The following is a 21,607-nucleotide window of genomic DNA, read 5'->3' on the forward strand; positions in this document are numbered from 1 at the left end:
ATAGACATGTTCATTTCCGTATTAGGCTAGGCTATTGACGCCCATCGTTCATATAACAATATGGTATCTTTTTCATTGAACCCTAATACCATGAGTTTTAACACGTCGTACAACAAAGAATCGTATAAACACTGTGGATAATTTGCCGACAACAAATGATCGAAGTACAAAACTAATTGATAATCAATGGGGGTTGTGCAAGGCGCAACATTGGGCCCTCTATTTTTCAACTGACATGTAAATGAATCATACGCGCACAAAACGTAACGAAGTAAAATTGGGGTTCTGGTGCTGTTTGAATGTGGGTTCGAACATATTGCGGAGGCATAAAATGACAGCGGATGATTTGTTTGGTAATTGCTTTGTATTCCTATATTTGGGGTAATCGTTGCTATGTAGGAATTACTGTTTTTATGCTTATTATTTTTGCATTGTAGGCATTATATGCAATATGGCTGTCTCACAACAATAATTATTATTTTTTGGTAACTGCATGAGTTTTCAAATGTTTCAGTGTTTAGATTAAATATTTTTCTAATGACTTTACAATGTTCATGCAATTATATAGTTTTATTGTTAATTTGTAAGTCATTGTATCCCTAATTTGTGACAGCGATGCTGAAGATGATCAATGAATAATAAGAAGTCCTTTAAAAATCTTAATGTTTTAATTTAATAACAATAAACATTCCCTTTCTGCTAAAAGTTATGGACATTTAAACAACAGAGCACCGGTGAACTATACCATTAGGGGTGTAATATAAAATGGATCGATGGGCCACCACCTGGTGAGACAGCTTGGAGCTAATCTACAACCCTTGTTTCAAAACAGAGGGGACGAATTATACACGTTTTTAACTTATTTACGTTTAAAGACTTTAGAAGCTTTTACTCTTTTTTGATGCTAATTGCCTAGTACCTACTCATTTATACAGTTATTTATAAAAGGCATTTATTTATTCGAAATTGATTCCTTTGGATTTTTTTTATGTCATTTCTAATATACTAGATACTGCTACCATTTCGGAAACAAATGACCCTCTGAGAGAGGAGAAGCGGCGCAAGAAACTCTCCCAGCATTCTTTATTTGCGCTCTTTTTAATAAAAATATACAATATTGTACTGTCATTGCTATTGCTATAAAATAATCAGAATCTAGTCCTAGGCTGTCCGATCACTTAGATATTCAGCTGCGGAGTAGTAGGATTTATGACACAGCCATTTTTTTTATAATAAAATTAAATTTATGTACATATAGATAATGCCTGAACAGTGGCTGGGACTTTATTAGAAAAGTGTATACATTTACCCTTAAAGCTATTATGTAGGTATCTTATGATATGTATCTTATTATATACAGCTTGAAACAAAAATTACCATTGTTCTATTTCCTACAAGTAAATTAAAATTATAATAATAGTAATAATATTGACACACTTTTACACAAATTATCTTGCCCCAAACTAGGTATAGCCTGTAGTAAAAGTACTACAAGACAAAGATATATTTAATATAATATACTAACTTAAACATATCTACATAAATATACATAAACAACCATGAGTATAAAAAAAAACATATTATACTGTATTAAATTATTTATTGTTAAATTTGACGAATGATAACAGGCCAGGTTCATTATTTTAGTGTGCGTGACAGCTACGTCTTACATTCGCGATACGTGTTAGTTAGTTTATTTTAGTGTGCGTGCATGCAGACGTCACAGTCTATCTAGATGTAGAAATTATCTACGTATTCAATTAACCAAAAGTTTGGAATACCTTAGTAGAACTAATATCCCGTACATTTTTATTGACTATAAATAGTCAAACAAAATTTTATGAACGATGAGGGACTCGAGCCCGCGACCTCTCGTGTTCCGTGCGTCATAAAATCTCGTATGTCTTGTTCAACTCTCAGGTTATCGCTTCATCTACAGGATCTACTTTACAGTTGATAACTGCTCCCATAACCGGCTCAACCCCAATATTTGCATTTAAGGAAATTGACTTGAGATGTCGCTCTTGTAAATTTTTTTTTTTTTTTTTTTGAAAAATTTTATGAACGAATTTTTTCGCAAACGATTGTTTTCAAATTATATTTGTGTATTAATCCTAGAAGTGAAGGTAATTACTTTAAAAACATGAATTATTGATAGTACTTTCGTGTGTATTTTCTGATGCAGTTATCTTAATTTTCACGCGACAATTCGTGTTATTTATCAATAAAACAGTGTCTGCTGTCTAAACAATAAACATAATCAAGTCTTATCTCTATAATCTGTGACTACTAATCCTCGATTGCTCGTTAAAGTCGATTCGATAATAGTCTCCCATTCCTCAATGTCTTAAGCGAGATTGATATTAGATCGATACAGGACACGGCAGCTCATTCAGCTTAATCAATGTGTCGATTTCTCAGCTGGCACGTGCCTAAAGCAGGAAGCGGCGAGTTGCAGCCGATTTAACGATTTCAAAATCGATTAACTTTAATCGCGACCCTCCCTTCTGTACTACGTGAATAATGACGCAGAACTTGCATATTTCTTTATGACAATTAGGCACGAGACGAACAGGACGTTCAACTGATGGTAATTGATACGCCCTGCACATTACAATGTAGTGCCGCTCAGGATTCTAGAAAAACCCAACAACAATTCTGAGCTAGGTACACTACAATTGCGCTCGCCATCATGAAACATAAGATGTTAAGACCCATTTGCCCAGTAATTTCAATAGCTATGGCGCTGTTCAGGCCGTAACACAGTAATATTTACACATTACTGTGCTTCACGGCATGTATAATAAAAAACACCGAAGTGAAAAAGGTCTTCATGAAATTTAAAAAGAGGAATATATTATGAACACTATTTTATCATTAAAGTTACATTTTCTTCAATTTGCTATGTTATAACATTTTTTAAATATAAGCCCAAGAGTCAGAGGTTTTTTGGCTACCTATTTCTTACTTATCTTAACCTACTTTAGGCACAATATCATGTTTATATATTTATAATATATTATACATATACATAATAGTGTATGTTAAGGAATTTTCGTAGAATATATATAACTGAGTAGTAAGTTGTGTTATACAAGATTAATCTACTATACAGCTAGTAGAGAATAATATTAATCTATATAGATAATACTAGTGGACCCGACAGACGTTGTATTGTACACACGTCTTAAATTTGAAAAATCGGTCCAGCCCTTAGGAGGAGTTTACTAACATACACATGAGCAGGAGAATTATATTATACGGACGGAATTGAGAATCTAAACCAATCTCAAATTCATTGGAACACCAAAATAATCATCAAAATCGGTCCAGTCGTTTTGGAGGTACTTCAATTGTGAATCTAAACCATTCTCGAATCCATCTTAAGACACTCAGAAAGTTTCATAAAATATGTCCAGCTGTTTAGGAGGAGTTCAGTTACAACAGACGCACAAAAGAAATATATTATATATTAAGATAAGAGATATCCAGCAAATTATTGACTCATCACTATATCTCTGGCACCATAAGGCGTGGACACTTGAAATGTCTTAGGAATATTCCTGTCGCCGAGTAGAGAGGAGCTAAGGATTTTACGAAATTCTACCCGCGAGGGTTTTTTATGAACAGGACAACGCCTGTCGAGTCAGCTAGTATTTAATATACTTAATATATAATACAATAACATAACTCATACGTGGATCGAGTTTGTAATATATTTTTCGATATTTTAAATGTTCTTGTTCCAGTACATGTACCATAAGACACGGCAAATCATCTTAGCGATGGGTGGACGACAGCGGAGGATTCGCAATTTTGGCAGCAGTTGAAGAAAGAGTAGAAGCCTTCAATACTGAATCGAGAAAACGCCTTAATCATGACAATGACAAAAATAACAAATACAATTATTGACATACGACAGTTGTCAAGGATCTGTGTGAAATACTTTTGGTCTTTGCCAAGTAAATCAGGTAAGTAACCGAATAATTTTGATTCAACCGTACAAAGGAAAGGGGGTTAAATTTATACGATTGTGAACTGAAAGTTTTATAGTGTGGGGTTGGGATCAAGCCAAATTGGGGTTTCAACTTGTGATAGCAATAATTCATGGTAGGTTTATTAGCTGTAATGCGGGAGTATAATCGGTAAGTTAATATGCGTCATGATTTTTGTTTTCGATTAGCATAATTTTTAATAACGCTGTGAATAGTAATACTAAGGTCATAGAGAAAACTTTGTAATTAAGAAATACCCTCCGTTTTAACAACCTTTAATTTTGGTCTTATAATGACAGATTGATAATATTAATTAGTACGGAATTTATTAAATCTATTTAATAATAATATTATCATTTAATATTATAGACCTTTTCTAAAGTAAAGACAATCGGACAGACCGATATAGCGTTCTAAGTATATGCAAGTCTAAGTCTATGAAAAATCGTATCGAGCGTTTTTTTTATGGAATAGGAGGACAAACGAGCGTACGAGTCACCTGGTGTTAGGTGATCACTGCCGCCCACAATCTCTTGCAACACCATTGAAATAACAGGAGGGGAGCCTTAAGGTGTACGGGCTTTTTTTGACGGTATGTCGTATCGTCCCGGAAACACCGCACAAGGAAGCTCATTCCACAGCTTTGAAGAAAGCTCTTTGGAAAACGCACTGTGGACGACCGCCACATATCCAGATGGTGGGGATGATACCCTAACTTGTGGCGTGTCGGGCGAAGGTGGAATTCGGCGGCAGGAATCAGGTGAAACAGCTCTTCGGAACACTCCCCGTGATAAATGCGGTACAAGCCCCAGATTCATTACCCAAAATAATATAGAAGCCAGAGAATTAATTCAGAAAAAATATTTAAGAATCATTTCTATGAATATTTTTTACTGCTTTGAGGTTTTATTCGTAGGTTTTTATTTTTTGGATAGTTTTAATATCTCACTTGTACTGTATGCTGATAAAATATATTAGTTTCGCCCACTATACTATACTTAAAAAATGATAGTAGGTAGTTTAAATAGTAGGATACTATATTATATAGATTTTCGTATTCATTTACATAAAATTTACTTTTTTGATTTACTCTTATAAGGCATTGAGTATCTGACATTGATTGCCTTATTTTGTTGCATCACTTTACATGTAACTAAATGTTGATTTAATAGAGTGGTAATGAGTTTCTTTCCACTTCTTCTCAATAAAGCTCAACCCTCCGAAGTGGCTGTAAATATAAAAAAGTAAGAAATAATTGACATTCTTAAGTGTCATTTCCTACATGAATAAAGTGATTTTGATTTGATTACAGTAGGGTTGACAACTGTAGTGCTAATTCAAGTAAAAGCGAAGGTTATTGAAAAGGCATTATGGCATTTGTTTTCTTGAAATTGATTCCTTTAGAATTCTTTTTGCTGACACTTCTAATAATAATATACTAGATACTACTTACTACTACCGCTTCGGAAACAAATCGCGCTCTGAGAGAGAAGAACCGGCGCAAGATACTCTCCCAGCATTTTTTTGCGCTCTTTTTAATAAACATATTCAATATTGTACTGTCATTGTTATTGCTATAAAATAATCATAATCTAGTCCCAGGCTGTCCGATCACATTCAAACATTTAAAAAAATAATGATAGATACCGCCTAAACAGTGGCTGGGACTTTGTTATAAAAGTGTATACATTTACCCTTAAAGTTATTAAAAAGGCATAAAAGGCATTTATTTTCTCAAAATTTATTCCTTTAGAATTCTTTTTGATGTATTACTATATACTTGTACTTGTACTATGTCCTTGTATATAATACTATGTACTTGTATATAATACTATGTACTTGTATATACTAGATACTACTACCGCTTCGGAAACAAATGGCGCTCTGAGAGAGAAGAAGCGGCGCAAGAAACTCTCCCAGCATTATTTTTTTGCGTATTTTATTTTTTATTATGTATCTTATGAAGCCTACTAGAATTAGTTAAAAGCAATCCCTTATTTCTAGTGTTATAATAAAATCGTCAGCTGTTCAGCTATCTGGAAACCATGCTCGACTATGCGTACACCCAGGTGATTTCAAAACACACTCTAATTAAGTATTTAAAACAGTTATCGCTCTAATTATTATTTTAATGGAGTCACCCCTACGGCGCGGCCCTGAACATACTGTATATTTATATGATTAATATTATAACGCTTTTGCGTTTTTCGGCAAAATTAGGACAAATGCTTATAATTAATTATAAAGTAAACTAAGTAATGTCGCGATGCTTTAACGAAGAGAGTTATAAAGTTTTTATTACGACCAAGTACTGTGCCGTTTTACTAACAAGTATTTATTCAGATTTTCATTTGTTGAAATGTTTTCGATATAATTCGATAGTAATTTTAGAAATAAATTAAAACAGGTAATAAATTCAAATTTAACATGAAAATTAACATGGAGTCATTCACAGGGGATTTGCCGCTCTTAATATACCAGCTGTTTTTGAGCCAAATGGTACCTATTACCCGCCGCGATGGCAAGCAATATGTCAGTCTCTGTGAGGTTTACATTTTTGGTCTGTTTGGTGTAGAGACGCTTGGCCCGTGGGGCCCAGAGACGCGGAAATGTATAAAGTACTATCTTCTTGCCTCAATAAGGCTACTGGTAACCCAAGCGCTGGCAGCTATTTCGGTCAACGGATCAGCCTAGGTATCCAACACGGAAATGCTGCCAGTATTCTTGGTACACTTCCCCGTAATAATACTTTTATTTTAATGTAATAATAGTATTGTAAATATAGTTATAAGATTTATTTTCTTTGAATAAATATTACATTAAATATATTTATTCAAAATAGGATATGATATCGCTTATTCAAAGTCATAAATCTATTCGAAAAAGTTTGCCTCAGACCTGAGAAGAACGGGCGCACGAAACTCGGTACTTGCGAAACGGGCTACAGTATTTTATAAAAAAATGGTTACAATGTAATATCGTACACTAAAATTTATTAATTAATAGCTTTAGGATGCTGGCTCCGTTCTCAATCTGTGGTATCATTAAGAAAATCATTTATTAGTTATAGTAACCTTTACCACACAAATGTGTTTAACCAAATGTTTTTCAATTTCGTAATACTTTACTAAATAATGTTGGTTGAAGGTGTCTTATAAATGTGTCGAGCAATTCGTATTGTCCTGACCATAAAAATGTTAACAAAAAAACAACTGACTTCAAAAACTCTGTTCCAAAACAATAGATGTAATATGCACTAAAACGTATTTAAAATAATTGTGAGTTTTATACAATATAATAATTAATGTTAGAATTACATATTAACGGGACACCAGCTTATTTTAATAAAAAAATATTAAAATCGGTTCACCCAGTAGAAAGTTCAGAGGTAACAAACGTAAAAAAAAAATTACCGACGAATTGAGAACCTTCCTTTTTGAAGTTGGTTAAAATTTGACATTAGATATGTACTTACTTGATGGAATCCAAGATAGCTCTCGATGCTGTGTGTCGCGAAGAAGACTTCACCATCGCACGTGAGTATCATGAGGAAACCATTGAGAGCCTGAAACATTGAACAAACCTACATTAGAAAATGATAGCAGAGTTTGATACAGAAACTTTTTAGAAAAGACATAACTGTTATAAAATTTAAAAAATCAACTTCCAGACTTATAATAAAAATATTTTTTTTATGGAAAAAGGAGGACACACGAGCATACGGGTCACCTGGTGTTAAGTGATCACCGCCGCCCACATTCTCTTGCAACAGCAGAGGAGCGTCGCCAGCCTTTAAGGAAGGTGTACGTGCTTTTTTTTGAAGGTACGTATGTCGTATGATCTCGGAAACACCGCACAAGGAAGCTTTGAAGTACAGCTTTGAAGTACGTGGAAGAAAGCTTCTTGAAAACCGCACTGTGGAAGAACGTTAATAAATAATAATAAATAAATAACCGTTAAATACACTTTTGACCTTAATATATATAAATCCAGTGTCTTGATTTTTGTTCCCAAACAACTCATAAACAGATGAACTGATTTTAATGGGAATTACTTCATGGAGTGCAGTTTCGTCCAACTTGAGAGATAGGATAGTTTTTATTTCGGTTTGGGATCCAAAATTATTATTATTTTCAATCTTTGTTTTGTATGGACATATTTTCTTTGAGAGAATTTATTGACGCACGGTTTGATAGTTCTGCTGTGAAACAATTGCATAGCAACAGGGATTATATTCTTGATGCTATGAAATATGATTTACGAATTCATACAAAACAGTATTTTATTTATAACTAGTTGACCCAACAGACGTTGTTCCGTATATAATAAACAAAATAATGTTTTTTTTTTTAGGAATTTGTCAATAAATCAAAATATGTAAATAAAAAACAAATATTGGAAATAAGAATATGTGTTTTACATTGTAAATTTTCTCCCACAATGACAACAGCCACTTCGTCAATGGTGGGTGAAATAAACCTAGCGTATAGGGTAGTGTTTAGATTCTCTTTGATTATGGCTGTTTGATTTGCACGAACTCGTTGCATTCTAAGCCTATGTACTTCATTGTCACTCTCAAACTTATGACATATCAGTCTACATAAAAATTATCTGATAGATTGTTTAACAACTGTTGTTAATCTACCAACTATGGTTAGCTAAAATTATGTTTATTTTTTAACTCCTGAGAAATTTAGAAAGATATAAAAATTCGACCGGGCCACATCAAAGGAAAATCAAAATTGTTGTTATTATTTAATTTCGAGCATTTTCATGTTAAGTCAAATGTTTTAAACCTTCCCTGGACTTCCACAAATAATTCAAGACCAAAATTAGCCAAATCGGTCCAGCCGTTCTCGAGTTTTAGCGAGACTAACGAACAGCAATTCATTTTTATATATATAGATATATATATGGATAGATGTACAGAACAGGGTCTGTCGGGTCAGCTAGTATTAATATAATATATTATATATAGTCAGAGGCTTTTACACAAATTATATTGCACCAGATTAGTTATAGCCAGTACTTTGGGTAACAATGATATATTTAATACCATATACTTTAACTTAAACATACATAAATGCATATAAATATCCACGACTCTCTTATATTATAATATATAATTAAGCTGAATATTTGAATATTTCTACACTACTATGGATGATGCCTATAATTACATATTTTTTGAAATTCTTTAAAAATATTTTTTAATTATAAGTTAACAAATGGATGTAATCTCTTTTCCCAAGTAAGAAATATCCAAGTTTAACAACCTTAATACTTTGTACTAAATCAGCGAATTAATATTCATTAAAATTTCCATATACATGATTTTACAAATGTTATCTAACGATAAGATAAGACTCATAAAATTTAAATATATTAATTATTATAGTTGAAATAGACATGACAGTTGTTTAAATATTCACAACTTAAATGATATCTATCTACACTTAACAGCTTTTTATTTATATTAGTTGATATAATTAATAAACTTACAAACTAAAGCAGACATCCAGGGCGCTTTGAATGCGCTGTCCTGTCTTTTTTTTATGAAAATAAGGGATGAGACGAGCAGTACGCTCAGCTGATGGTAATTGACGCCCTGCCCATTACAATGAAGTGTCGCTCAGGATTCTTGAAAAACCCCAAAAATTCTGAACGGCACTACAACTGCGCTTGTCACCTTGAGACATAAGATGTTAAGTTTCATTGCCCAGTAAGTTCACTAGCTACGGCGCCCTTCAGATCGAAACACAGTTATGCTTCCACATTACTGCTTCACGGCGGGTACCTTTGTGGTACCCATAATCTACCCGGACTCCTGTTCAAAGGAGCCTCCCACTGGTAAAGTCTGTCTGTCGCCTATCACCTTCAAAATAATATTGGGACTTCTCTCCAACCTTTTTTTGACGGAGGCGATTCTTTTCCGTATGATTGCGGAGAAACCATCGACATGGTTCTCCACAAACATACCGGACGCGCTACAATACCGAGGCAGTCCCAACATTATCCCGAAGATGTTATTATATTGGACACGGAGAGTATTAATAGATTTTTGGGTATAGTCATCCTGCACGTGTAAAAGCTCTGACAGAATGACTTGAATAGCGTAATCTTTACATCTTTTGTGCATCGTGCAAATATTCCTTCTAACCGCACACGCCCTCCGCTCCCTATCAATGTCACATAAATTAATTTATTATTTATTAGTCATAATTTTAGTACTTAAGGAGTTAATATATGCCAGTGACCTTGCTTATAGGGCGACGGCGGATGACCTGGGCGTATAAGTTGAATATAAAGGATCAAATAATTATTAATTAATAATAATTGTTGATTAAAAATAATAAGACAACCACCTGATGTAGTTTTCTTTCTGCATTTTTGGAATTGAAAAATTTTTTTTGTTTGGAGTAATAGTAAACGAACGTTTAGGTCTTAACCAAATATTCCGACGCCCATTCCAAAGATTGCCAAAACCGACTACTCAAGATCGTTCGACTTGACGCAGGAAAGTGAGGAGATCCTACCTCAAATAATGGGATTCATGGAAGGCAGTAGCAGAAGAATAAGTAAATGCGTCTATCGCAAGACTCAAATCTCTTATTGTGTTGATAAAAAATTATAGCACGAACAGATTCTACCGAACCGTCCATTGTTGCAAACAAAAGAAGAGATCAATATATAGGAAGCTGATTTTAATTCAATTACAGTTTCAGGATAAAAGAGATTTTATTTATTTTGTGGCAAACAACTTGCAGAGTAAGCTGCGTATGTGAAACATTAAATTAAAAAAGAACGGTTATTTAAAAAATCTAATAAACCTGACTGCATTTCTACCTAATTTGGAAATGAAAAAAAACTCTAAAACACGAAAGTCGACATACCCGCACTTGATAAGGCGATGCTTATAAGCGTCAAATCCATAAAAAATATCAATTTAGACCTTCCATATTGGTCTTTAGGTGCTATAAGAAGTTTAGTGCCAATGTGAACTAACATGGGTAAATAAATTATAGTACAGGAGCTCATTGTATTTTTATTAATAATATTTTTAAATACAGGAAATATTAGCAGTGTGAATTTTTTTGATATACCGAGTGTCACTCTCACGAATCTATCGACATCTCTCAAGCTAAAATCCATCGAGCCGTTCAGGCTGCTGAGCTGCCAAACAATTGAACATACGCAACAAAAAACATAACCTTCCTTCTAGCGAAGTCGGGTAAAAAGTAAACACTCCGAAATTGCCATCAGTTATCATGTACAATTCGTTAGCATATTAAGTGAGCCATAAAGAACGGAAGGCAAGCCTAGTAGCGTCCCAAGTAAATTACAAGCGATATTTAAAGCATCGACACATAGTCTCTCACTGAGCGCACATAAATCGCGCGAGACCTCTGATAATAAATCTATACTCGAGTTCAGGCTATAAATAACTACAGCCTTCTACTGTCTCCTCGATATTTCAAGAGCCGGCGCACTTATATTTTTAATTTAGGAAGTCTTTAGCTCTTATAATGGTCCCATAATTTGTTTTTAATTTAACGAGTATCGTAGGCGTTTCATAACTTTAACTAGAGACCTTCGCGATATAAATGAACTCTACAACAAAGTGGACAGTTTTGGGTGTATGTGGAGTGAACTCGCAAGGGTAGATATTGTTAAATGTAGTATGTTTTAGTAAATAGTTGTATGTTCATTTTTTGTATTTTCTATTCTATTTTTCTTTCTGTGTACTTTGTACGCACCCGTACCCGGTAGTGTCTTGGTGCCAAAGACTATGACGTGTGCTAATAGATCGATTATTCGTTACTACGATATTATCATGTCATGTCTAAAAAAGCATAAATAATAGTTAGAAAACAAAATAAAAAATAAGTTTTTGTAGAAATCCACTTTTTAGTTTGAATTTCTATAAAAGCGTGTTTCTTAGTTTTTAGAGATTTTACTGTCTATATTAGCATTATGCCTTGACAAACGTCGCAATATAAGATTAATTATAAAAATTTTCGACTTTATTCCAACGTCAGAAACATGACAAAGTTGATAGATTGCGACACTCAAATATTGAAATAATGCGAAATTGTAAAGCTAGCTTTCATACATAAATGGACTAAATTCAACTTGGCAGTATACAAACTACTTCAAGTTTTTACTTTTCAAGTAACATAACAATATTATCTGTTCTTAATATCGAGTAAGTAATGTACAAATGCTGACCCGGAAACCGTTGTTTTGTCATATATAATAGTAGGTACTTAATTTACATGAACCCGCTCATTGTATGAATTGTCATATTATGTAATGAAATATCGTTGACTGAATTATTTGTATTGCGGATATATATTATGTATTTCTAAATCAAAATAATATTGGTTCTGTATAAGTAAAGTAAAAACATATCATATAACTGGCGTTGCGTAGAGACGTCGTTTCATTGTGTGTCTTCTACCGTATTTATCACGGGGAATGTTCCGAAAAGCTGTTTCACCTAGTTCCTGCCGCCGAATTCACACGACACGCCACAAGATAGGCTATCATCTCCACCATCTGGATGTCTGGCGGTCCTCCACAGTGCGGTTTTCAAGGAGCTTTTTTCCACGTACTACAAAGCTGTACAATGAACTTCCTTGTGCTGTGTTTCCGGGACGATACGACATGGGTACCTTAAAAAAAAGCACGTACATCTTCCTTAAAGGCCGGCAACGCTCCTTTGATTCCTCCGGTGTTGCAAGAGAATGTGGGCGGCGGTGATCACTTAATACCAGGTGTCCCGTACACTTGTTTGTCCTCCTTTTCCATAAAAAAAATAACTAAAACAGCACGCTGTATCTAATGGTAAAAGTATTATTCCGATCGGTTTAGTTCTTTTAGTTGTATAATTCAAGTAAAAAACTGTCTCTCCATTTATTAGACTATGATGAAATGATGGAATGAATCTGTTTAATGTGAATCAAGAGTGTATTAGATTTATCTATCGCAGCTAATTAATAAGTTATTGGACCGATTGGAAATTGTGTTTTCATTGTTATTATTATGACGTGTACTCACGATATATATAGATATATTTTATTAATTTAGTGCCGATATTCGATTAAATTGCATGAATCGTGGTCGCGGCGGAACTGCGGAGGCGGCGAGAAACACTTGACACTAATATTACATCAATCTGTCCACGTGGCGCCTAATTCGTTTTGGTATTTGATTTTTCTGTTCTTTCGTTTTTCTGTATTTTCATTTCGTGAAGTAATCCTATAACTATAACCTCTATATTATTAGCACTTGAATTAGTAAAATACTAAACACTTTTTCCAATTTAAAGGAATACTAGCTAACGCAGAAAACGTTGTTTTGCAGTATATATTATTTTCAGAATATGACCGTTTTTTCACCGACTTACTTTGCAAATCTGATTACTACAAAAGAAATCTTTTAATTTTTTGGGTTAATATGTAGCCTATCACTCTCTAAAACAACATGGCTTTCTATTGATATATAATTTTTGAAATTGGTTTTGTAGATCCAGAGATTAACCCCTACAACGTCACAAAATAACACGTAAGTAAGAGTTACAGACGTCATCTCGCTGGAGAGTTATAATATTTTGAGTAAAAAGAAGGTTTCTTTACATGTCGTGAGCTTTTCAATCATTCGTGGTGGAAAGAAGGTGTTTAAAGCGTCATGTATAACACCGTAACTGGTAAAAGAGGATTTATCCTTTAAAGGAAAAGGCAAACTTACCTGTAAAAACATTTCACCGTCAGGCATTACGTGTTCATAGTGTGTGTGGTCGCGCCTGTGTGAGTGTAGATCATCTTTGTCTTTGTGCATGACCACTGAAACAAACAAGTACATATTGGTTAGCCGTTAATACATACATTCATGTCTCCCAGCAGCCATAGGGAGAAAACACTGCGTTTCCATTTCCTGTGTATAAGTTCTTCAGTGGAAATATTAGTCGCTACTTTTGCATTCAACCCGATACGTCAGTTCCAAAGTGTAAAGTCTGAAATACACTAACGGCCGTTCCCAATATACTATCTACAGAAAGAGATAAATTACTACCTTCTATTGTCAGTAATTAGCTATCAATAATCTGAATCTGTCCCAATATACCCGATAAGTTATTCTGATCGCCTTATATTGGAATGCGTGAATTGCGATTTCCATAAAAACTTCTATCGCTGGTAAGCTATACGTCGTCCCATTGACAGACAGCGTGCACGGATAGGGTGAGTTACCGTCGATAAGTTTATTGGGACAGAAAAGTCAACGATAGTTATGATTTTCATTTCAAGTAAGAGAAAGACTGAATATTGGGAACCCCGTAAGTTAATGTTAAAGTTAAAGTGATTCTTTTTATAGAAAAGCACTTTTACGCGCTCTTCATTTGAGATTTTTAGGATATTAGGTTATAGTACTTTCAATAAAAGGGCTGTGGTGTCCAAAGACTTACAATATATTAGTGTATAAACAAACAAACTTGCGAGAAAGAAGATTATCTCAGCTACGGTTGGCATTAGCTAACGCACACATTGACATATCTAATTTGATCATACATCCCGCTGTCAGTTTGTCTACACGCTAAACGTACGTATATTCATAGTCTGTGGTGGTGCAAAGTCCTCCGAAACGGCTAAACCAATTTGTTTGAAAATTTCTGTGTATATCGGGTAGGTCTGAGAATCGGCCAACATTTATTTTTTATACCTCTAAATGGTAAGGGCAACTAAATATTTTTTGACAATTCTTATTTTTATTTTATTATGGTTCATTATTAAACTAATTACAATTTCAAATTTTCACCCTTCTACGATCAACACCTATTTTTTGTTCGCGATTTCTATAATAATCTGTTTCATCCACAGATCCGCAATAGGGTTGCAAGATGGCCATTGAATAATAATTGTATTATAGAACGTTTGTTGTAGTTCGATAAATTTTATATACGATATATTTGGTAGATCTGAGAATCGGTCGTCACCTATTTTTTATCAAATATGTCAAAAAAATTTTAATTATTGATTTCTTTTTATTACTGTAAATGGCAATACAACACAGTTTGCTGGGTCAGCTAGTGTTACTATAAATTAACATGTGAAGCAGGCTTTTATTAAGTGTATGTTGACACTTATGCAGGACCCTTATAATAATGTAGTACAGAGGCGTGGTCGGTGAAAATGAGCGACAAATCCCACTGCTGTGAATCTGTGATTCAATAAGGGATGCTGCAAGGGGTGTATTCTGTACAATGTCACACGCGAATATAACCTCTATTGTACATTAAATAAAACCATTACCAGTAGAAAATACAATGCTTTCAAATTTAATAATAAAACGTGTTAGATATTTAATATAAACTTTATATATTATGTTCGCCTGTATGTATAGATACATCTATGTACACCTACGGAATCTTTGAACGCGATTTTCACGTAATTCAAGACATCTGACCACGGACTAGTAAAAAAATAAGGACTCCACGTCACCTTACATAACAGTGTAGCACCAGAACAAGCCGATTAACGTGTAAATACATAGCCCCACGCACACTCTTACACTACTACAGGCCGATAGGCGGCTATTATGAGAATTGTCATCGTCTGTGACAGATCAGTTTGCGCCACAATAAAACATTTGAAAAATGCTGTCGTGCGTTGTGAAAACGTGTAAAAACGATACTTTATAAGTATTTGTGGCCATATATGATTATTTAAGCGAGAAAATATTGTGTAACTAGAATCCCCCGTAACCGCACACATACCAGCATAACGGTGCTTCACTTGCTAATATCACGGCGCGGAGTCATCCATTTTTTACTCGTCCTTGCATCTGACATGAAAATTTGTATCCCCATCACAAGAATAATGACAAGTTTTCTTTTGATTTTTTGGCAAAATATTTTATAGCTTTGGCTTTCCATCCTTGCTAGGGTTCACCTAGAGTTAGAACACATAACCTATAATAATAAATATAAAGTTATTAAAGTACCGCCTGCTATTGATTGGTCTTTAATAATTTGTTAACAAATTGTTTAGATTCGTAAGAGCGACAACTCAAGTGAATTTCAAAAATGTAATTTGTGTAATGAATCTCAGAAGTGAGTTATATCACTTAAAAATTAAATGCATTAAAATATAGTTTAAAAAACGATTAAACAATCTTAAATACAAAATAAATAATATTTTAATAAAGAGTATTTTAATAATAACACGAAGCATATGTTACAAAATTTGAAATACCATTGAGTGTCAAGATGCCACGCACACAAGTATCTAATAGTTGCCGTAATAAAAAAGCTATTGTTTTTAGGTAGTGCGGTATCAAGTTTCAGCGCAGCGGAGATCAATTCTTAAATCTAATAGTATAAATTTCTAACTATGAAACTCATACACTACTTATATTTTTACTTTGTGAAATATTTACAAAACATGATAGTAGGTAAATTAATTTTGAAAAAGCATTTATTCTTCTCCGCCAAGAAAACTTAAACTTGTCCTGTCAATATTGGTCGTAAAAATCAATCTGTCAGTATTGAAACGACGATCGGTGTAATTTAAGTTTTCGCTTTCGAGCTCACAAATAAAGAACGGTGTGATAGGCTGTCGCTGGCCAATTACTGGCTCACGTGGGAGACGACATATGGTCGTAGTGATGTGACGTCGAATAAGTATACGATAATCGATATTAAAGTTTAAAATTACAAAAATATAAAGATTTATTACAATGTGTTAATATAAAACACACTTTCTGTACATAAATTAAGGAAATTCACAACATAAAAATACATATTAATAAGAATATTCTTTTTTTTGCAACATATTTAAAGCGTTTAATTTACAATTACAGTATTGTAAGTCATCCAAAATTTATTGTATTACATCATTATAAATGTATTATTACCTCATTTAATACATTTGATTGTATATACTATAGATAATATACAATTTTATGATAAGTTAGAAAAATAAGTTAAATATATTAGAAATTTCTCTCATTACTTAATTTCATAAAATTGTTACCAACACAAAATTGTGTCACTTCCTAGCCAGCCGCTTGAATTCCTATCTTTATGATCTTTACTATAGCCGTTGATGCTTTTAAATCAATAACATATAAGCAAGTTCGCTGCGGTTTTCGATCAAGATAAGTTCAATCGGCTGATTTATCGATAGCGTCTGGCACGTCACGTCACTACGCGCCACTCTTATCAACCATTATAATCGTCATTATGGTGCTATCGGAGTTACTTTTTTCAAATTGAATATTAAATCGAGTAGGCTCTTGTCGTGTCAAACTCAATGGTCAGGAAAGGCAAAAGGGTAAAATATACTATAAAAATTAAAAAGTGTTTAGATAAACATAAAGCACAAAGAAGATGTGAGAGAAAATAAAGAAGGAAGTAAAATTAAGAATAGAAGAACAGATATATATTTGAAAAATCGGTCCAGACGTTAGGAGATCACTAACATACGTAGGAGAACTATACGTCGACTGTATTGAGAATCTAAACTAATCTCATATTCAATGGAACACTCTAAAAAAATCATCAAAATCGGTCTAGCCTAGGACGTACTTCAATTGTAAAACTAAATCATCCTCGAGGAGTTCACTGTCAACACACGTACAGAATTACATATATAAAGAGATATATTTGTTTAAACAATGTGAAGGGGAAACAAACAAATGCCTTAGCAATCCAATAAACATATTTCAGTACACTTAAAGAGTAATTAGAAATGAATATTCTCCAATTCTCAGTAACATTGATTCGCATGTCTCAAAGCGTATAACAATTAAAATGTATATTTCTAACAGCACGCAATAGACACTTATCCGCCATTCTATTGATCACTACATGTAACATAGACGGTCTGTTTTTGATTGATTCTGATTTATTACTATTTATAACAAGAATTACTAGCTTCCGAGATTAAATTAAGCCATAATCTACAAAAAAATATCATAAGTTAGGAAAATTTATTAATTTTAATTCTGCAAATAGCTGGATTGCAGAATTAAAACGCACTCGTCTCAATCTTTCAGTTTTCAAGAAACTTTCTTCCACGTAATACCAAGTTTTGGAATGAGCTGGTGCAGTGTTTCTAGGACAATACGACATGGGTGCCTTCAAAACAAAGCGCGTTCTTCTTCGTCGGATTACTCTTAACAGAGCAGTCGTGGTCACGTCGAACGACGAATGATTCTACGCCAGTTATCCCTGGCTGTTGCTTCTCTGGCACATGTGTTGAGGGGAGTGTTGGTTAGGGCTTTGATCTGGTCTGTCCAGCGCATAGAGAAGCGTCATGTTAACCTACTGCCATTGACCCTTCCCTGAACAACAAGTCTCTCTATGGCATGCTCCCCAAGTCGCGTGATATGTCCGAAGTATCTGAGGATATGCGCTCTGACTATAGATGAAAGCCTTTCTTTCATTTCAAGTATCAAGGCGTTTGTGCGGTGTTTCGTCCAAGATATTCGTAGCATTTGTCTCCAACAGCACATTTCTAGTGCGTAAATTCTTTGTCTCTCTCGTTCTTTAACTTTCCATGTTTCGGCACCATATAGTAGTGTGGGAAGTAGCACAAAGCGCTTTCTAAAAGTTTGGTAACGCTCCTGTAATTACTCTGGTATTGCAAGAGAATGTGGTTGGCGGTGATCACTTAACATCAGGTGACGCGGATGAATCCACCGCTACAAAAAACAGTAATGATACTGTGAAACGTATCGTCATATCTGGCATGTGAGCTACTATGAGTCTGTCATCTTGAGGCATGAGTCAAATCAATCTCAGATAAATATTGGAGACAAATATGAATATATAATAATAAAAATAGTTTCAAAAAACTATAAGACACGCTAAGGTCAGAAAGATAACGGTTGAAATTTAAAATTATCATCAAATCCTGCCTTATTGATGATAGATGAAAAAATTATACAAATTAACATAAATCTTATATCTTAAAATATATAATTTTACCAAATTAATGTATTGTCATCGATCCTCGATAAATCTTTGAACCAAACCTGGCCGTTTAAAGTGGGTCAAAATCGCGCCCAAAGGAGTCAGTTACAAACAAGCATACATACAGGTGAAGCTAATAAAAAGCGTGTAAAAAGCTTTGCTCTCGGTGGATTTCACACAGTTGAACGGTCGTTCAGTCGGGTTTAATTTGAGGCTCACCTTAAAAAAAAAACCGCCTCACTCTGTACAGTGCTATTATAATATTCAAAGAAGTGGCGCCAAATTTAGTCTGGGACATAATACGTGGCAAAATATGAATTTATTGTTATGATCGTAAACGAAATGCAGCAATGGGTCTTTCAAGATGAACCGCAAGCGCAATGGAGCGTGTACAAAGTGGCTCTAAGTGGATCATTTCTTCATTATTAAAAAAATGGGCACGTGGCCACTGTTGTTTTGGAGAATTATCGAATGTTTAAGATGTAATTTGATATATCATAATTTATTAGTCCTGAGAGCTATTGACTAATTCCTTAAAAATAACAGTAAAGGCCATATTCGATTACGCCAGGCAGTATGTCAAATTTTATTTTATAAGTGAAAAGTAGAAGAATTTATGAGCCATCCTGCGTACAGTCCCAACCTGAAATGACTCCGTTTATCAATATTTGTCATAGAGATTGACTAAAAGCAAAATACTACACACTGCACTGACTCACTAACACATCTGTAAAACTAGCACACATGAATATTTTGAATTAAGTCTCGACGTAATGAGGAGAGTGTTTGTCTATTACGCTAGTATGCTAAGTTCTAAGTTTATGGTCTAGGCATAAAGTAAACTAAACTTTTGTTCTTTCATGGAACGCGCTGGATGCACGGGCATGTGCAACCGGTTAAGACTAACAGCGCGCGTATACACGCGTATAAATTATTATAAACCAATTTGACGGATGGCCGTTGGGGCAGTAAAGTCCTTGAATGGCAACCACGAACCGGAAGACGCAGTGTTGTTAGACCTCCCACAAGATGCCCCAATGATTTGGTCAAGATCGCCGGAATATTTGGTTGAGGTTAGCGCAGGACCGTGGCGGATGTGCTACTAACGCCGTTCCTGGACTCCTCCTACCAGACACGGTATGGTACATCGTGAGGTTTTAGTCGGTTTGATTCCGACACACCATCCTACCGAAAACCCAGGTGGGGTGAAGTCCGTGGGGGTTTCACACGTATAAAAAAAGGGCCGATCATCGTGGAGATCTTTGGGGGAGGTCTTTGCCCAGCAGTGGACGTCTTCCAGCTGATGATGAAGACCTGAATAGTTTTAGTTGTAGTAGTAGTAAATAGTAGTAGTGGTAGAAAGTTAATAGTAGTAAATAGTAGTCATAGGTTGGACACGATTCATATATTAAATACAGTACGTAACAAAATATCTTTTATATATATTACAGCTATTGTAAAATACTCTTATTGACTTAAAAGAGTGGCCGTTGAGTTTTCTGTATGTATCTTCTCAAGAGCTCTACTTTTTCCGAACATATGCTAGATACAGTAATTAAAAGAAATATTTATAGTGACGATTCGAAAGCGCTTAGTGTTAGCTTAATTGAATAAATCTAATTTGACTTAGGACTAGGTATAACTGAGGTATAAGAAACAATACTGCCACATAACCAGTTCACGGTTCTACATAAAACTAACGTAATAAATTAAAAAACTAAGACCTACATGAAATAATAGTAATGCTTAATTAATTTGCAGGCGTCAGGTCATTATATTATGTGAGCTAAGTTTTTCCTCCGTTACAATAAACAAAGAATAATTTGTTAAAAGTGCAACTTTCTGCATAATTATTTTCAAGGAAACGCAATCTTTTGTATTTAATGCATGGGCTGTTTTTAAGGAAATAATTTATGGTGTTATGTTGTACCTACCATGGTATACACGAGAATTGTGATTCAAAAGATTTTTTACATTGCTTTTATTCACTTTTTTATGTTCCGTTACGAGTCGAATGGTAAGTTATAAAAGATTTATTTTACCTAAAGCGATCAACAGAACAGAGTGAAATAAAATGGAGATAACTTTACCAAAGGTGTCCGATCTCTTAGTCTTGATCCTACCAAATATACATACTCGGTTATATGAGGTTATCGTTGTTGTTATCAAATCAATAAAAAAAAAATATTTTATAATAATAATAATAACTTTATTTCTCACCAACAACCAAAATTGCAAAACAGCGACAACTTATAAATACAGGGGATCCAAACTTTTTTCTAATGAAAATAAGGGACGAGACGAGCCGTACGTTCAGCTGATGGTAATTTATACGCCGTGCCCATTACAATGCAGTGCTGCTCAGGATTCTTGACTCAAAAATTCTGAGCGGCACTACAACTGCGCTCGTCACCTTGAGACAAAAGTTGTTAAGTCTCATTTGCCCAGTAATTTCACTAGCTACGGCGCCCTTCAGACCGAAACACAGTAATGCTTATACATTACTGCTTCACGGCAGAAATAGGCGCCGTTGTAGTACCCATAATCTAGCCGGCATCCTGTGCAAAGGAGCCTCCCACTGGTCTTTTAGGAGTTTTGGTCGTGGATCGCTGGTGCCTGTGGTAGGTAATAAGATACC

The 21,607-nt window shown here is 34.3% G+C and overlaps 1 protein-coding gene across 1 annotated transcript in view; it reads right to left on the minus strand.

The window, feature by feature from the left end:
• LOC126977481 (aryl hydrocarbon receptor) overlaps positions 1–21,607 on the minus strand; it is a 68,062-nt gene that overhangs the window by 4,778 nt on the left and 41,677 nt on the right. The window contains exons 2-3 of the mRNA XM_050826326.1: positions 13,746–13,840; positions 7,471–7,560 (exon numbers count right to left, since the gene is read on the minus strand). Coding sequence (XP_050682283.1) covers positions 7,471–7,560; positions 13,746–13,835 — 180 coding nt within the window. The 5' untranslated portion in view covers positions 13,836–13,840. The remainder of the gene's footprint in view (positions 1–7,470; positions 7,561–13,745; positions 13,841–21,607) is intronic.

This window comes from Leptidea sinapis, chromosome 2 (assembly GCF_905404315.1).
Source record: "Leptidea sinapis chromosome 2, ilLepSina1.1, whole genome shotgun sequence".
NCBI lineage: Eukaryota > Metazoa > Arthropoda > Insecta > Lepidoptera > Pieridae > Leptidea > Leptidea sinapis.